Source organism: Rhipicephalus microplus, chromosome 9 (assembly GCF_043290135.1).
Source record: "Rhipicephalus microplus isolate Deutch F79 chromosome 9, USDA_Rmic, whole genome shotgun sequence".
NCBI classification, from domain to species: Eukaryota; Metazoa; Arthropoda; class Arachnida; order Ixodida; family Ixodidae; genus Rhipicephalus; species Rhipicephalus microplus.
Window position 1 is genome coordinate 53,104,304 of NC_134708.1, and position 19,334 is coordinate 53,123,637.

The following is a 19,334-nucleotide window of genomic DNA, read 5'->3' on the forward strand; positions in this document are numbered from 1 at the left end:
GCCTCCTCCTCGCCGCAGCTGCTGGTCAGATCCTCGACGGTGCCCCCTGCCGCTCCGCCACCTGCCACTGGTGCCAGCAATGGCCTGCCGGGTGCCTCGCCACATTCCACTCGCACCTACCCGGCCAGCAGCCGACCACACTTGGCGTCCCCGCTCCCCGCCCCTGTCCCTGTCTCTGTTTCGTGGTCTACGACGGGCCCCAGCGCCGTGCCTTCGCGGAGCCAGAGCCTGCCCTCATCGTCGGCGTCGACACCGGCAACCACCAAAGCAACTGCCACCGTCGCCCCTCTGCCCGTGGCGCCGCAGCAGGCACCTGCGTCGAGACCCGGCGTCGCACAGGTGGTTTTGGCCAGCCCCAGTCCTCGCACCTCTGGTGCCCCCCGGCCCATCCAGCCGAAACAGCCACAGATCCTGCCCAAGCTGTCGAGCGGCAGCGCGAACATGACGACGCCTTCGGCAGCGGCGACCACCCGGTCCCAGTCTCCTCGGGCGGCCCAGCACAAGGCCACACCACGGCCCGCGCCTGTACCGGCGCCGCAGCCTGCGACCACGGTGCAGCGCGGAGCCGCGATGGAGCTCAACACGGGGAGTCCGCTGCTCATCGGGAACCCCGTGGCAGCGCAGCCGGGCATGTTTCCGGCTGGATCTGCGCACGGCACTTTCCTGCTGAACCAGTACATTCCGGGCCTGGGCCACAGCCCGATTCTGATACAAGGCACACTGGGGCAGACCCAGAGCTCTCTGGGACAGACACAGGGGGTCCAGCTGGGCCTGCGGCCACCCCATGCCACGGGCCTGACCCTGGGACCTCAGACGGGGCCCAGGCCCCATGGGGAACATCCAGGACCGCCTGGCACCCCAACGCTTGTCATTCCACAGAACCTGGGGCCAAGGCCCAACATCTTTCTGGCACTGCCACGCATGATGTCGCCCCCCTCGTTTGCCATAGTCCCGGGACAGCCACTGACGCTGCAACAGCTGCAGGCCATGCTGCCCACGCAGACCATGCTGGCCCAGCCCACACTGGGTGCGTTCCAGACAGACCAGCACCAATCCCTGGTGCAGATACCGACGTTCACCCAGCCGCAGATACTGGCGCATGCCCACCATCACCACCACCACCACCACCATCATGGCGCCCTGTCGGGACCTCTAATCTCAACAGGCGGCAGTATAGTGTCCTCTGCACCCAGCGCCAACATTGTCACCCACCATCCTGTCATGACCTCGCGACACACGGTCCACTCTCGGCCTTTCCGACCAGGTCACCGTGAGACCCGCTTGTCGGCTGCCACAGCGACCCGGCACTTCCTCCTGCGTCCTCTGCGCAACTCCCAGAGTCGCCCACCAGAGACCCGCTGCTTACCGATGGCCCATCAACGTTGACAACCTGGACTGGCCAAATGAACACTTTATGAACTGCCGTTCATGTACATAGCATTTGTCGCCCTCTTTCTTTTTTTTCATATGCGTTCAAATCGCGCAAAGCGCTAGGGGGGGAGCCCTGTAGTGCCATCATCACAATCATCATTTTTTCCATCACCGCGCCGCGTCTCTCGCGCAGCTGGCGCGAGCTCGAGCTGCGCGAGAAGGAGAACGAGCTAACATGCCTGGCGTGGCGGACGCTGGTAGCCGACGTGGCTCCGCTCCAGGCCTGGAATAAAGTGGCGAGATCGACACGGCCCCAACGGCCGCCTTCGACGTCTTCTCACGTCTCCTCTTCTCTCGCCGCTACAGCGAGTTCTAGTCCAACGGAAGAAAATTTTCCCGAGTGTGGTTCTGATTGAAGCACAAGCACAAAGTATGTTTCTCAAGCGTGTCTGAGCGAGCCCCCCCCCCCCTTTTTTACCAATGCTCTGGCCCATCATCAGCACTTACCGTATTTACTCGATTCTACCGCGCCCTCGATTGTAACGCGCACTCGGTTTTCACGACGAAAAAAAAAGTAAGACATCATTTGCAACGCGCACCCATTTTTCTCGTTGGCCCGCACAATCACACTACGTACTCGGGAAAACGGCTCCTTTCGGGAGCCTCTTCCGTTTATATATGAGGTACGGGGAAGCTTGTGCCTATCTGACGTGCAACGGAGCATTGCCGTCACTCTTGTTTTACCGTGGCCCGATGTCAGCATGCGAACTTGCTTCGCCCCCTACTTCTCGACGGTTGTGGTGCCAGGCATGTCGAAGTAAAGAAGCGTATGATCGGCATTCTCGATGTGCCCAGGCAGATAGCCATTGTTGTGCCACATGTTTAGCACGAACCTCTGAAAACTGTGAAGCTTTTCTTCATACTCCTCCGGCAAGTTTTGGCCCATGCCCGTTCGCTTTCGGAAGGAAAACCCTTTCCTCTTCATAAAGTAAGTTAGCCAGCACCTGCTCGCTTTGAACTGGCTCCGTGTTAGCCCTTTTTCTAAAGCTAACTGCATAGCCTACACTTGGAGCAGTTCTGTCGTCACGGGCCGCTGTGCCGCTCGCTGCTCAAGCACATACTCGGCGAGCAGCTCTTCGATTTGCGGAAACCGACCCTGCTGTGGTCCACTGAAGCCTTTGTGTGAATCTTTGCTGTCGACAATCTTCTGCTTTTGTTTCCGCCAGTCCCGCACGCACGTTTCGGGAACTCCGAACGACCGCAATGCGGCCCAATGTCCGTCTGTTTCGGCACACGCGATGACTTTTCTTTTAAAAGCGGCATCGTGGTGCACTCGTTGAGTTTTTGGAGTCGGCCCTTCCATGCCATCGATGCTAATGAACTACAAGATGACGAACTCCTCAGCACATGTACGAAGTGCCGCACATGGGAAACACATAGGCAGAAATGGCCGATGCGCTATGCCGAAGCACGTAGGGGGCGGCCATTTTGGAAATGCCGATGGCAAGAATTACCGTATTCATTTTTTTTCCGCACTCGATTTTAATGCGCATGCGATTTATGAACTCGTTTAACTGAAAAAAGGTGCGCGTTAGATTTGAGTAATTACGGTATTATCAACCTTGCCCTGGCCTACATTCATACTCGTGTTTCCTCACAGGTATTTCGACACACTAGCGCTCATACGCCAACTCAATATTTATTAATATTTATTGATCAGAGGTTAGGGTGGGGGACAAGGAGGCATCTTGACTTCCTCCCACAAGCTAGTATATTTTGTGGGAAGTTTTTCATAAAATATCTCATTTGAGTAGAGCCTTTTATAAAAATGTTGTCACTGGCTCGCAAGAACTCATATTTTGTACTTGAAGGTTTTTGCAGATATTTGCATTAAATAACATCGACACCATGCTCTATCTGAAAAAGGTAATGCACTCATAGGCTGATTTACTCGCACTGCTTCAAACTCGTATCGAACCGTGAGTCGAAGCAAGCCCAACTGAGTAATATTTTTGACAGTTTCAATATGTGTGAGTCCGGTTGAGAAAAAAATTACTGAGTCTGAGTCCGTGCGAGTCCGGCTAAGGGAAATTTTGGAGTGTTTGAGCAAGCTCGACCTTTTGTTTGCCGACCTTAGCTTGATAGTTCCACGCATATTTCAAGCGTGAAATTCGGCATGGAGGCTCTACATAGATATCTATAATAGTTTAAACTATTTTATGCAATTTAAAATTCTGTTGCAATCAGACTTGAAGAGAGACTCTAGAACAGAGGTGCAAGCCTTGCTTCGTAAAATTACTGATAAAGCAGTGCACAAAAAGACAGGTGCCCGCACACACAAAGAGAGGCAGAAGCAAGCACTGCACTTCAATTAATTATTGTTTCTACAAACGAATGAATGAAGGGCCATTGTTCAAGGGGCTAATTCCTTTGTCAGACACGACCAAATGAAACCGACGTACGATGAAGCCAAGGAAAACATAAGGGACATTATTCCTTGTTCTTTAGTGTAGTGTAGAAATTACAATGCTAACTGAAATGAATTAAAGTGAACAAAATAAAAAGGACCTACTGCATCAGTGGGGGCCAAACCAACAGCCTCAGATGTACACATCCAATGCTCGATAAATATTAGAAACTTTTCTCATCAGCATTAATAACAGTGAATGTGTTCGTACTCTTTCTGCTGTTCTGTCCCAGGAAAAGCTCGATTATTTAGATGTCTGTCTTGCGCTAGTGATGTGGCGACACGTGAAAGTACGCAAGAACGGCCCCCTCGCCCGTGTATTGTTTTTGCATGCATACTGATTCAACACGCTTCTATGTTTCATTTCAGTAAACTAAGGTGATGTCTAGCACTCGTCCTATCCTCGCATTTCCTCTTGTGTATGTATATTTATAATTTCTACAGCAACCAACTAGCCCACAATACCACTTTACCTGCTCGAGCAATGCTTCATAAATATGACAGCTCACCAACTAGCCCTTAGGTATCTATCAAGCAACTTTCTTTCGCAAGACTGCATTGCTGGAGTGCCATCTCGCGCGTACCCTCCTCGATGAAACCACTGCAGTGGGGGTCGTTCCCGATGGCCCGGAGAACGTCCTCCAGGTCCCGGTGCCTGCCGTCCTTGTTCCACACTTTGAGCAGGTGAGACTGCAGGGACTTGGGCAGCAGGTTCAGGTGGTGCAGCTTTGCATCAGGGCCCGGCTCTTGCTGCGAGATGATGCAATTACTATAGCCGTACGCCATGCTCGAATGATAGTATTTTATATAGTTGGCAAGGGCTTGCACAGAATAAACAGACACACACTTGGAAGCCAGCGAGTCTGATTCAATTGGAACTGACAAAAGGTTTGCTTACCAGTAAATCAATAACTGTTATTAGTAGAATTGTGCAAAAAGCTAAATTTTGAGTGTGAAGTGAATTCAAACATTGAAGTGTGAGTGCGAATCGAAATTTTTTTATTTTATTTTTTTATTTAAAATTCCTTACAGGCCCTTTACAGGGCATTGAGTAAGGGGGGTAATTGGTGAAGTTTTACAGATCACACAAAGTTAATTCACGCGTTACAAAGCATATCAGCACAATGAAAATATGACGCGGTTTGCAATATAAGTTGAAGTTAACAGGCGATAACAAGAAAAAAGAAAAGGCGATTTCATAGTGCACACACAACAGTGGGAACCGAATACAGTCATTATAGCATATGAAGGCGACATCAACCAAAGATAGCCAGCTGGCTTTACCTCAACGACATGCCGCAATTTGTTTATAAGTTTCAGAACATACAATAGAAAAAGCACCAAAAAACGCAGAACCTATGCCCATACACAGAAAACATTTCCAGTGTGCAACAAACATAATCGGGCACAAATCCGAAAAAAAAAAAAAATATTTCTCGGATATTTTTCGAATACTTTAAAGTGAAACTGCAGAATAAAAGTTGGAGAAGATTTTTAAGCATACTCTTATGAGATAGCAACATAAAAGTTTTCTTGGCTTGATGAAGCCCTGGCAGAGTGGTGTTTTATAGTTGTCTTATCAAGAATGACACAATGTGGAGGCCAAATTGTGTTTATGTACATGATTAAATGCAACGCAAGTGTTGCCGACAGCACTTTACACATGAAACGCAAAGCCGCTATCTTCTCAGCATCTCCTGCTCTTTTTTTTCTTTCAAGTTCTGTAGAAGTACAACTAACGTGGTGGACAAGGATTGGCCACCTTGGAGTCCAGAGTTTCAAATCTGCCTCACTGACGTCGATATATAACAGCATCTGAAATTTTGAATGCTAAAAATCCCTGGCGTCTGATTTCTCCGACTTCCTGCCCAAACTTCAGGTCCAGTACACCATTAATTAGGCCCCCACCTCTGTCATATCAATCATCTCCACGTTAAAACCAGCATTTTCTTGAGTATATACATTTGTACCTCTGGCAGGACTTGAAAGATAGCTATGCCACACTATGAAAATGTAATGTTGTGAAGCATATTTAAAAAATCCGAAGGGGCCATTGTTAATTGGACATTGACTATTTGTTTTTAGGAAGCTTGAATAGTAAAACTCCAATGTAAATCGATTAGTAAACACTATTTGAAAAATATATGAAATTTCAAATATGTGCACTCCTAGTCATTTGTCTTAGTCTACGTTTGTACAGCACTGCAGAGGGTAGAATGACAATCAATAAAGAATAATACATATCTAGGATAATTAGGACATCTTGAAAGGCTAGTTCGTTTATTCTAAGCAGAAAAAATTGTGCAAAAATACCAACTGTTTTTACTGACCGTAGAACATATCTGCGCACACGTGCCCAGAAACACCAAGTGCTAACGCACCTTATTTATCAAAAGGGACATTTCCGCACCGTAGAGCCATACCGAAGCCTCGCTCACACAGCCATCACTTTGCATGTAGATGAACGCTTACAAAACCTCACAAGCAGTTTTTTCTATGCCCCAGTATCTTAGTCTGCTGAAATCCCACTTCACATCCCCAGTCTGTGCAATGAGCAGGCAAATGTGCCAATTCATTATTTTTGATGGGCAGCTGGTGTTCATGTGCATGGTCGTTTACGCAGCGGCTTGTTTGGCCTACATATTGTTTGCCTCAGGAAAGCCGAATCTCGTACAACCTTTGCACCATTGGCTTGACATGCTTCTTGGCACAAAGTCTAGCGGGCTCCTGGCCGCGGAAAAAGCCTTTACTGTACATGTCATCTCATTCTAAAGTTGTAAAGAAGGTGATCGCATCACTGCATTTAAAGGCGGCGCTTATGAAATCGTGCTCGCATGAAAGGCTGGCCAACTTCCTTGCTCAGACTGAGAGGGAGGTAGAGAAAGGAAAGGCAGGAAGGTCAAGCAAGACTAAAGGCAGCCGGGTCCCCGCCAGTCAGTGCTAGCGGCTATGACTGAAACGCTTCTGAAGAAACTAAAAGGGTGCTCACGGAAGCCGTGGCTGAAATACTCGTCCAATGACTGTGAGAGAAAGAAGCCGCTAGTGCTACCCTATTTACACCGGGCGACGCACAATCTGAAGAAGGTTGCCAACCACCACGGAAGTCAACATGGTGTTTTCGGCACCTAAGGAGCTTTCATGGCTGTGCTCACGAATGTCGACTGGCAAGGAGAGCGCTAGCCTTTGTGGCGAGAAGAATGCCAAGCCAACGGTGCGATGCGATGTGAGAGTGGTGTACAAGATTCCGCTTTCCTGCGGCAAATATTATGTGGGCCAGACAAGCCACTGCTTAAACTACTGCGCACGTGAACACCAGCTGTCTATCAAAAATAATGAATTGGCTATTTTGCCCGCTCATCGCGCATCCTGTGGATGTGAAGTGTAATTTCTGCAGACTAAGATACTGAGACATAGAAAAAACGTGTCTGATCGTGGTATTTTGCAAGCATTCATCAACATGAAAAGTGATAGCTGTCTGAGTGATGCCTCGGTGTCGGTCTACAGTACATAAACATCCTTTTTGATGGATAAGGCACATTAGCACTTGATGTTTATGGGCATGTCTGCGCAGATATGTTCGGTTTGCTTATTTAACCGGCGCGCTACGGTCAATAAAAACAGTCGGTATTTTGTGCTCTATCTGTTTGTAACCCTTCTTTGTGGTGTCCTTTTCTATATTTGCGCAATTTTTTTCGGGACATCTGGCGTATTCCATGCCAAAATCATGATGTGATTATGATGCATGTTGTAGTGGAGGGTTCCAGAAATTTCGGCAGTCTGATGCTCTTTAACATGCACTGACATTGCATAGTGCATGAGCCTCTAGCCTTCTGCCTCCATAGAAATGCAAGCACTTCAACCGCCATCAAACCAGTGACCTTCAGGTTAGCAGCCGTGGGCCGTAACTGCTGTGCCACTGAAACAGACTAATCACAAACTCATGAACTGCACCAATAAACAATGAATTATGTTTACAGTGGCTGATAAGAGGTTATCAACATTTAACAAGAAAGCTTCTCATTAGTAATAGTTATGACGTGACGGGAATCACTGTTGTAATCTCGAAACGTGGAGGGTTCAATGCTTTGTTAGAAGGGTTTTACTGCTTTGACAGCTAAAAGCTGGAAGGCTGGTTTGGTATGTTTGACCATTTGTACCTTCCACTAGACTTACAACAGCTGTTAATAATAACCAAATGATAGCAACCATCAGAGGCATAGTTGCTTCATTTGCACGTTGACAGAGGCATAGATGATAAATTTATTATTGTAGGGGTCAAAATTTGGTAGCGTATTTACATATGCTTCATTCCAGCAGTGTACTTACATGTGGTAAAGTAATCCCAGTTCTTAATAAAGGTGATAAAACAATGATTCATAATTACCGACCCATTTGCATTTTGCCATTTTTTGGTAAAGTTCTCGAGAAGTTAATAGACCTCTCTCTGTTTGTAAACAGTGTGACGTCACTGCGGGCACCCCGCCCACCATACCCTCTCTCGGAGCAGGTGCTGGTTGGCAAGAAAGTTTCACCGGCGGCATCTTTCTGCATAGCAGAGCTGCGTGTCTGCATTCCTTCGACAGAAATTTCTGCATTGCTATATGTTCTGAAGTCACAGCTTTTTAAAGAAGGGGGACGCGCAAGGGTCACTTCTTATAGTGTGGAAATGTGCTTGTCGTAGATATATGAATGGAGAAACTTTATTTAGAGTACTGAAAGACACGACTAGCACGCAGTGGGCTTCACCCACGTAGATGGTAGCCACAAAAAAATCTGATTTTTTTTTGAAAGCGAACGTTTTGAGTGTATACAGTGACTGGAACTTTGAGAAATATTTGCATTGCATGGATGTAAACTTATTCAATTTCCATCGTGGCATGTTCAATTCAGTTCTAAACGAGGTACAGCATTGGCGGCAGCTTTGTTTTGAGCTGCTGTGCGCGACGTCACGTATAAGATTCTCACTCATTGCGCAAAAGTCTGATCGGAGATAAATTGAAAAAAAAAAATTACTTCTTGCCGCCCGTTAGTTTGAGGTTAGATAACCTCGTGAAAATTAAAGTGAAATTCTGCCGCTGCGTTTTTCAATAACCTAGTGAAATTCATGTAATGTAAAGCCCGACAATTCAAAAATTATATAATATTATCTGGCACAGTTACCTTGCTGCATTTGACACCTATAACGTGTTTTTGTACCTAAATTGCTCCTTTAGGCATGATACACAAACTTTTAATGCACATTGTAACTTCATAAGGATCAAGCCGTAAAAGTACAAAGTATATAAGAAACGAAAATCTCCACTGTTTCCACTAAGAAGTATCAGGTATCCGATAATACAAGTTATAATCGTAGTGAAGCATATATGCAGATTCGTTAACGCTACAACATGCTTTAGCTCATGCATAGTCGTAATTATCACCCGGAGATCGTGCATTTTTATTTTTCTGCATGCCGCGCATACGCTGAAATGTACCAACTCGCAGACGATCGCGTCAAATGCATTTTTATCTTGACTAAAATGTCATAGCGTAAAGTTCTATTGACAACCACTTACTGCAACTGGCCCACAACGAATACTAGTGTTTCCGCAAACAGGACGCATGGCGTTATTCGCACTGCACACACCCACGCACAATATTCACGGTTTCACCATACGTAAAGGTGAACCAACATTGCCGATGCCTTTCAACACACACTACACAACACAGTCAACACTGCACATTTTCGCAGATGATGCCGCTGTTCCTCGCACAGGCCGCCACGTGTGTTCACTTCTCCAAGATAAACAGCTAACCAACGTGGCAAATATTTCATCACGCACTTCACCACACACCTAGATATTCTCTGACACATACCACAGGTAATGTTGCCACTGTGAGATGAAGATTAAGTTTTCAAAATAAAAAAAAACTTGCCCCAAACACCGAGTGACTGCACCCCACTCAGCCACCGGTGGGAGTGTTTTGCCAACCACCGCCTTGCTCGTTCACAGGTGACGTCGCGCTGTGACGTACCCCGGGAGAGGTCTATTGGGGTACGCCTATCAAAATATCTTGCTAAATTTAATATTCTGTCACTTTGTCAGTTCGGCTTTTGCAATCATTATTCCACTGATCTGGCACTCGTTCATCTAACCGATCAACTAAAAAAAACTATTCACGATGTTTATTTGCAGGATCAGTATTCAACGATCAAACAAAAGAACCCGAATGTTTCAATCATAGCATTCTCTATACTAAACTTGAAGCAGTGGGTGTGTGTAGTCCTACCCAATTGCTACTATCAAGCTACCAACATAACAGCGTTCAAGTTGAGTCTCTTTTTCTAATGTATATTCTAAAGAACAAAGCAATAACATTGGTGTCCCCCAAGGATTAATTTTGGGACCGCTCCTATTTTTGATCTACAATAACAATCTTGGTAACTGTCAGTCCTCTGCTAATTCCATTCTGTATGCTGATGACACTACCATATTTACATCTGACACAAACATTTCACTTCTTGTTGACAAGCTAAGCAATGACTAGGAAAATGTTTCAAGGTGCAGCGCTAACTTGTTGACTATTAATTCACTTAAGACTAAATTTAGTGTAGTTTCATTGGATCAAAAATATTCAGCATTCTTTCCTTTAACTTCTGTTTGCACTCTATTTCTCCCAGTCCCTGCTCATCTTTTCTTGGAATTTCTCTCTACTCTAACTTGAAACACACAGATCACATTTCTCACATCAAAAAGAAAATAGCATATGGAATCCGTGCTCTAATTAAAACTCATGCCTACTTCACACGCGTCACATTACTGTCACTATACAACTAATTCGCTCCTCTCATATTAATTATAGTATATTGCACTGGGGTACTAACAGCTATACCACTCATTTGGCTTCCCTTCAAGTACCGTATTTCAAGACACATTGTATGCACGTGTTACACGTGTACATGCACACATGGGGTACAGAACCGCACACATCTTTTGCCAAATGATATCCCGGCCGCATCCCAGCCCTCCACTAGGAATATATGCATACACCACAGTCAGGACTTTGGCAGTGATGGTGAAAATTTAACCCAAGCTTCCGATAACAGTTGTTGCAGTGGAAGCAAAGTTGTCGAGATGATGGCAGTATTTGCAGTGACAGTCTGCTTCTGTTGCAGTGAGCGTGTTTACAGTCGAAGAAAAAACAGCTAAAGTGTGCCATTTCATCTCTTTATGGGTACTTGGCACAATATCATTCCTCACATTGTGGGTGGTAAAGAGTGGGTAGCATTAGCAAAAAAGACAATTCAGAGACAGTGAAAGCAAAAAGACACGGGACTGGCTACCTCAAACGTCTGCGTGTCTTCATTCCACGAGACCATTTTGATGAGCTTCAAGTACGGGCTGTAGAGCTTGCGGAATTCGCCCAACTGGGCCCCAACGATGTTGGCCACTTTGTTCTTGTCCTCGCCGACGATCATGCGGAAGTCACCTGCACAAAAGGAGAAAGCAAGGTCGCGGATAGTTTGCTACAAAAACTAGCAAAGTTAAGCTCGGGTGCTGCTATCATTCATTTAGCATAGGAATTGGGGTTATTACATAGATTTGTTTGGTTTACTGTGCTTCTGGCTTTGAAAGCTACTGCTCTATAAAATCCGAAGACTTCTGTCCAGATGAACTGGACTGAAAGAGAATACACCTGAAGAGACAGAGCAGCGCACCTATACGTTGCCGTTTACTCCCAGCAACAACCAAGATCCCCGTGCCACGCAATAGCCCTCATTTTCCTCTTATTCTAGCGCGTGCTATGTTCACTGTTACTTACAACTACAACCTCACTTACTGCCTTTCATACATCTTTAACAGCCATTTGTAAGACAATACATCCCAAAGCAGCATAGGCTGTAAGAGAAGCTATAGTATTCAACAAGCCAAACGGGAAAGTCATTGCCATAGTTTTCAGGCAGCTCTTAAGAAGCCCCGTAGTAGGTGGTGTGGGCATCTGATAGTAAGTAAATACGACATGGATCCATAGAATGTCGTCTTTGAGATGTCTAGCAAGCCATGGGTGACGCCTAGTCTTGTAGGCAATGTCCACACTGTGCCGGTTAAGGAAATTCCATGCTTTGCGTCATTTCCGGTGAACGACAGCATCACTTCCTTCTGGTATTTTTTTTGCTTGTTCTTGTTGTGCAGCAAAAACAGCATTTTGTAAGGCTCTCGATGGTATACATGCATCTTATTTCCTGATAATTTCGCATGGAGGCTACGCCCTATCTACATTAATTGAAGCCGATTTTGAAGCAGACGAAAATGTTTTTGTAGTTGACAGTTAAAAACATTGCCACTTACATGGCCTACAATACGATTCCACAAGCTTGTGCTCAGAATCATGTGCTGTCTAGCCACGAACTATAACTCTCACTATCTCCGATTTCTTTGTCTACTACAAGTCCACAAGTTGACCCATTCGCCCATTTTGACCTATTTAGCAGGAAATCACAAGCAACTGCAGTCAACAACATTTGGGAGGCATTCGCTGTGAAGGCTTCAACTACCGACATCCAGGCATTTCAAAAATTAACTAGCACTAGCATGCACCAAGGACGGTACTGTATAAATTGATGAATATCTGGCAAGGATGCAAGCATACCTACGTAGGAGAGCCCTGCAATTTTCAGGTAGAGCTCTTCCTCGGTGAAGACGTCGGGCAACATGAGCAGCGCTGTGTGTATAGCTGTCATGTAGTTGAGGCTCATGGCGCGCTTAATCTCGGGCGTCGGCTCCTGTAGAATCCGAACCTACGAAGTAAACCGTTCACATGATAGTTTGACACAATGGGACTTCTGAGTATAAACCACTTTGAATAAGTATACGGAAAATAAGAGAAAAAAAAGGAGATGCAGTTGGCTAAATTTCATTTCACAACGCTTCTTCATTACCAATTGCAAGACTTCAATTGTCATTACTAATTGTACAACTTTAATTGCTTCATCACTAGGCTATGAGTATTCAAAAAAATTTTTGTTCAGCAGACTCTTAAGCAGATAGCGCTAACGAGACAATGCATGTTTAGGGTTTGTGAGATAGTCCCTTCGAATGCAATCTCAAGAGACTACAAAAGCGTGTTCCAATTAACATTAGTTCCATTTACTGAGGCAGATGTGGAAAGGTGCAGCACTACCTGTCATGCACCCTCTTGGCATTCGTATTAGCTGATATGTTAAGCATAAATAAGTGAATGTGCCGACTAGTTTGTTCCATGGAGAATGTCCCATTAGCCTAGGCTTATGTTGTTTCTGTTTCAAGGAAGCATAGGTGACGTATCCAAAACAGCACAGATCTTACTTCTCCAACTCCTGACCAAATAACACGCACCAGTGCAGACAGAGTTTGTCACTTATTATTAAAGGTAGATTGTCGAATAGAAGAAAGACATTGAATACATCTGACAATATCGGTATTAAATGCCCAGTCAACAGGCTCCGAATTTTTACACCCCACAAAGAAGCTCTGCGATTCGTAGAGTAGACCACAGTGATCACGTTTTCTGAATAATGCAGTGCGGTGCACCGTTTTCCTTCCCTGTGCCTGACCAATCCTCCTTTCATGCGCAGTGACGCAAAGTCGCCGATTGGCGATCAGATGTAGCACGCTGCTCGTCAATTGTTCTAAACCATTCACGACTACGAGCTATGCCTTTCCCTCCCTGTGTGGGAGAAGAATGGCGAGGCCGCGCGAATATTTTAAACCAGCTGAAACCGATGTTCCAACCCCTGTAACTTCCTTAATAAAGCACATATTCGCAAAACTCTTGCGGAAGCATGTTCACAAAGCAAAAGCGCACATATTTTTTTATAACAATTTTTTGACCTCGGGGTTGTTAACTGGCCCTTTAAAGGGAGATGCTACTCGAAAAATTGAAGTTTTTGCCAAAATTACACATTTTTTGCTAGTTGCTTTCACAAGCTTAGTTTCTCTACTTTCATGACAAAAGAAGTTAACATTATAAATTTAACTCGAAGTGGGTTAAAATCGCTTTTACAGAGTACAAGGTGGCTATTAAAAACTAAAGAGAGCCCATTATCTAGAGTCTTCTGGAGACTGCCACCTGTCTGCTTGCTGTTGCGTTTCTCTAGAGGAGTACACCAAAGCCACATGCTCAAAATAACTATCAATCCCGAGCTCTCACAATGAAAGATATCATTTTACAAAGCATCTCTGCCACACAGATGAGCTTTCATTTTTTATGTTTAAACGGGCCAACAATTTCCCAGAATATGAAATGATACAACTTCACCGATGAAAAGATTATGTGTCACGTTGACCCAAACAACCCTGTCTTTTTCGTGAGAGGTGGATTTATATTTTTATTTCGTCATTGAAAGATGAGAGGAATGACCTGTGGCACTTTCGGTGGCAAAAGCATGAACAATTCGATACACCTGGCCATGTGACCGTTGACTGCTATACGCGGTCAACTATTCTTACTTAGTATTTAAATAATGTTCGTTTTTTGTATTAAAAGACATTACTCCATTAAAATATACATGTAGGCCTGCATTAGTAGTATGCATTAAAGTGAGCTGCCATTTCAAGATGTAACAATCTCATGGTCGTCAGCGCATCTTCAGCAACTGTTCAATGTGTTCCTGCAACCGTGCACGCAAATTCTAGACCACTAAGATTTTGGAGTGGCATAGTTTTTCTACCTACACTTAATCTCGAAAATGACCCGCACTAATACTCGGCACGGCCGTGCACATTCGTCGTGGCATTTTCGGTGGCTTGGCTTGGCTCGCATAACCAGAGTGTAAGGAAGCCAAGGCGAGCCACCATTTATACTGGTGCAGCCAACTTTGGGCACAGGCGCAGACAACGTGGTAGAAACACAGGGGAAGTGTATAATGCCACATCGCCTCATTTGAACAGCTTGTTGTTTTCAAAAACAAAGGTGGTATGAAGTCTTGGTTTGGAAGACCTTTATTAGGCCCGAGGAACCGGCAACCGACAGCTACAATGAATGAACCAAGATGATGATCCTACGACAATGATGATGCATGACCAACAGATGGTAATGATAATAATGTACAAATGAAGAGGATGAGTATACTAAATGCCCACACTAATTCCCCCCCCCCCCCCCCCCCCCGGTGAAAGCGGTTAGCCTGGCCGCGGCAAGTCAAGGGGACAAAGAACGTCGCATGAAGGGCTTCATACGAGAGACATGGACGACCTTAGTAGTTCGATAACGGCTATCTGCTGGGGCTACGAGTGGCGTCACGCGATAATTCATGGGTGAAGTCTCTTCGATAACTGCGTATGGCCCGATGAACGCTGGCTGAAATTGGTCGCACAAACCAGGTATGCCAATAGGCATCATGAGGAGCACTTCGTCTCCAGGTTTCTAGCTTTCTCTCTTGCTGTCGGGCTTCAGTATTTATACGAGCACGTTGGCGACACTGCACGAGTCGTAAAAGGTATTCCTCTGAAGCGGATGAAGATGAATTCGCGTTGCAGGTAAAAAAGACGTCCAGGAAGGAAGTAGGGGAGCATATGTAAACTAGGTAAAATGGTGAGTAGCCGGTTGTCTGCTGAATGACCGTATTGTAGGCGAAAGTGACAAAATAATAGAACTACGTCCCAGTTCTTGTGGTGAATATAGGCGGCGATGATGTCAGCGAAAGTGCGGTGGAATCGCTCAGTGAGGCCGTTAGTCTGGGGATGATAACTAGAGGCAGTTTTGTGAGTTGTGCTGGAGGGGTGAAGAAGTTCGTTCACTAGTTGTGAAAGGAAGGCTCTTCCAAGGCCCCTGAGCAATACATGTGGAGCACCACGGCGCAGTATAATGGCTCGGAAGATGAAATCGGCGATTTCAGAAGCTGAACCAGTAGTGGCGAATGCTGTCTCGGCGTAGGGCGTCAAATGGCCCACGACGATTGCTATCCACCGATTTCCAGCAGCAGTGACTGGAAGGGGGCCATAAAGATCGACGCCTACATCTTCAAATGGCATGGATGGGCATGGAAGAGGCCGTAGTGTTGCGGCCGGAGCAGATGTTGGTAGTTTTCTACATTGGCAGGTAGTACAGGACCCGACGTACCGACCTACGCTAGTGGTAATGCCTGGTCAATCAAACTGACTTCGAAGGCGATCATAGGTTTTATGGTAACCAAGGTGACCAGCAGTCGGATCGTCATGAAGCGCTCTGAGGACTTCAGACCGAAGCGATCGGGGTAGAACCGGAACCCAGCGCTGACCGTCAGGACGGTAATTTGGGTGGCACAGCACCGAGTTGTCTAGCTTAAATTGCGAGAGTTGGCGACGGAGCCTCGCATTAGGTGGACGGGAACTGCCAGTGAGGTAGCCTATAAGACGCCGACCGTATGACTAAGCCAGCTGTCGAGAAGAAAAATCGTGGGGGTTGTCCGAAGGCAGCTGGTCTACAGAGGCAAGACAGGGAACTGCTGTAGACGTGGACTCCGAGGGTGTGTTGTGCAAAATGATTGCGGAAAAGCCGAGTGGAGCCGCTGATAGTGGACAGCGAGAAAGAGCATCATCATCACTATTCTTTCTCCCACACTTGTATATGATGTCAAGATCATACTCTTGGAGGCGTAGAATTCAGCGGCCGAGGCATCCCGACAAGTTCTTGAGTGTCGAAAGCCAACATAAAGCGTGGTGGTCCGTCACAATGGTGAAATGGCGGCCATGCAGATAGGGACAAAATTTCTGCACTGGCCCAACAATGATGCGGCACTTTTGCTCGGTAATCCTGTAGTTCCTCTCGGCTGCGGAGAGGACTCAGCTGGCATATGCAACGTCTCGCTCTGGCAAAGAGTTGTCGCGTTGCAGGAGCACGGCTCCTAAACCGCGGCCGCTAGCGTCTGTGTGCAGAAAGATCAGTGCATCATCGTGAAAATGGGAAAGTACAGGGTCGGTCGTGAGTGCAATCTTCAACATGTCGAAAGCCGATTCACATTCCTCAGACCACTCAAAGGGCATACCGGAAGCAAGTACCTTATAGAGTGGTGCGGCTATGGAGGCAAAGTTTAGTATGAATCGCCAAAAGTAAGAGGCGAGACCAAGGAAACTTTGCAAATCTTTCCGTTTGTCAGGGCGAGAAAAGCGAAGCACTCGCAGCAGTTTTATCGAGATCTGGACGAATTCCATCCTTGCTCACGACATTACCGAGGACCTTGATAGATCTGCTGGCGAAATGGCACTTCTTGATGTCAGTTTGAAGACCAGTGCCCGCAACACAAGTCAGGACTTCATCCAAGCGTTGCAGATGTTGAGGAAACATTGATGTAAAGACAACAATGTCATCAAGGTAACATAGGCAAGTCTTCCATTTTTGGCCACGCAGCACGGTGTCAATCATGCGCTCAAAAGTCGCGAGCGCATTGCATAGACCGAACGGCGTAACATTGAATTCGTATAGGCCATCTGGGGTTGCAAACGCAGTTTTTTTGTTTATCATCTTAGTGTGTGGGGATTTGCCAATAGCCAGAACGCAAGTCGAGGCTCGGAAAGAATTCAGCACCTTGTAAGGAATCGAGGATGTCGATGCGTGGCATGGGGTATACGTCCTTTTTAGTGATCTCCTCGTGTGCCCGGTAATCAATGCAAAATCGTACTCAACCATCTTTTTTACACACCAAAACGATGGGAGACGACCAAGGACTGGTTGAGGGTCAAATTATCTCTCGTTGCAGCATACCGTCATAGTTTTCCTCAATGATTTTCCGTTCAGCTAGAGATACGCGATATGGACGGCGGTGCACAATAGATGTTCCGTCGCTCTGAATACGATATGCTGTAGCGGTAGTCTGGCTCAGGGTGGATGAATAGACGTCAAAAGAGTTTGCATGCTTTTCCAAGAAATCAAGCAGCTGCTGCTTTTGTGAGTCTGTCAAGTCTCTGCTGATGGCTACTGTAAAAGCCGAGGAAGCAGCATGATCAGCAGAATGGTCTTCAAAGGAGACAAGGGTGAGAGGCACGATGCACACAGGCTCCAGATCGGCAATGCAGTGGACAGTAGTGCCCTGCAGCCGTAAAATTTTATCTGGTGCAGTGTTTGTAGCAGCGAGAACAGCTGATACATTGTTGAAGCGAGCCACACCTGATGTGAGAGCTATGCCTTTATTAAGGCAACAGTGCGATGAGTGACCAAAATGTCACCAGAGTCGACGTCATTGGACAAAACTGAGATTGATTGCTGTTCGTGTGGTGGTACCTCAATGTCTACAGCAGCGATGAGTCGAAATGGCCTGTAGGTTTCGTCGCTGAGCAAGTGGTCTGTGTCAGTAAGATGGACGACACAATGTGCACAACAAATAGCCATGAAAGCAGAGCAAAGAACGTCCCAGCCTAAAATGAGTTGGTGGAAGCACGGGGATAGCACAGCAAATTTTATATGGTGAAGAATGTCGTTGATTAGCACACAAACAGTACAGAGAGCGGAAAGGCGAATCGTTGTTCCCTGTGCTGTAACCAGTGTTGGTCCATCATTAGGCGCCGTGACTTTTTGAAGACGGCCGCACAAATCAGCATGAATAATAGAAAACGTAGCCAGCCCCAGTGTCCACCAAAACATCAATATCCACTCCCTTAACTGTGACTAATCATACAGTAAGGGCGCGCAGGAGGAATTAAAGTCCTGGGTTAGAATGCAGTTTGTCCTCCCAAAACTGCATCGCTTAGTTTTCTGGACAATGTTTAGAAGCGAGGGAGGCAGACTGAAGCACAGAAGAGGAGCAATGATAGGGCGACGGTGAACGGCGTCGGGTTGATCGATGACTACTGCGCAGTTCACCCAATGCTGACGGGGATATAGACAGACGCGGTGGTGACGAATAACGACCGCCCTGGTACAAGGCTTTTCCGGTATAGTCCTGTTCACGTATGTTGTACCCTTGACGCTCGTCTTGCTGGCGCTTGCGGCAAAAGCATGAAATGTGACCGTAGTAGCTAGCGTTAACTGCAGTGGGAGAGAGAGCAGTGAGAGAGACAGATGAGGGCTCAGGCAGTGGTGATGGAAAGCTTGTGGGAGGTGCAGCAGCAATTGACGCGTACGTTCGTGGCGGCAATGTCGAGCTGACGATGCCTGATGGCGCGGCGGCCCCATACGAGAATGATGGGAGAGTGCAAGCGACAGTAGGCTGCAGGTGGACCATACGGGTCATGAACGTTAGCTCCTCTCCAATGACATCCCACAATGACGTTGAAAAAGACTGAATGGAACACAATGAAGGTAGTGCGAATCCCATTGATTGTAATTCTTCGCGTATAATCACCCTTATTGTGTCTCGTAGGTTTGGATCCGCCGTAATACGGGCTGCGTCACTGTCCAGTTGTAGGCGCATAATCCCCAAATTTATCAAGGCACTGACAGATTGTCGCGACATCAGCAATGGTAGCCGGACTGCAAGGGCATTGCAAGGGCATTGAATGCGACACGTGCAATCTCCTTAAGAAGCTGGCGTACCTTTTCTGACTGTCATTGATGTATCAAC

The 19,334-nt window shown here is 46.4% G+C and overlaps 1 protein-coding gene across 1 annotated transcript in view; it reads right to left on the reverse strand.

Annotated features, from left to right (window-relative positions):
• The window catches only part of LOC119163835 (phosphatidate cytidylyltransferase, mitochondrial), a 34,415-nt gene that overhangs the window by 5,371 nt on the left and 9,710 nt on the right, over positions 1 to 19,334 (reverse strand). The window contains exons 4-6 of the mRNA XM_075873661.1: positions 12,470 to 12,617; positions 11,163 to 11,308; positions 4,423 to 4,588 (exon numbers count right to left, since the gene is read on the reverse strand). Of these exons, the coding sequence (XP_075729776.1) occupies positions 4,423 to 4,588; positions 11,163 to 11,308; positions 12,470 to 12,617 (460 nt within the window). The remainder of the gene's footprint in view (positions 1 to 4,422; positions 4,589 to 11,162; positions 11,309 to 12,469; positions 12,618 to 19,334) is intronic.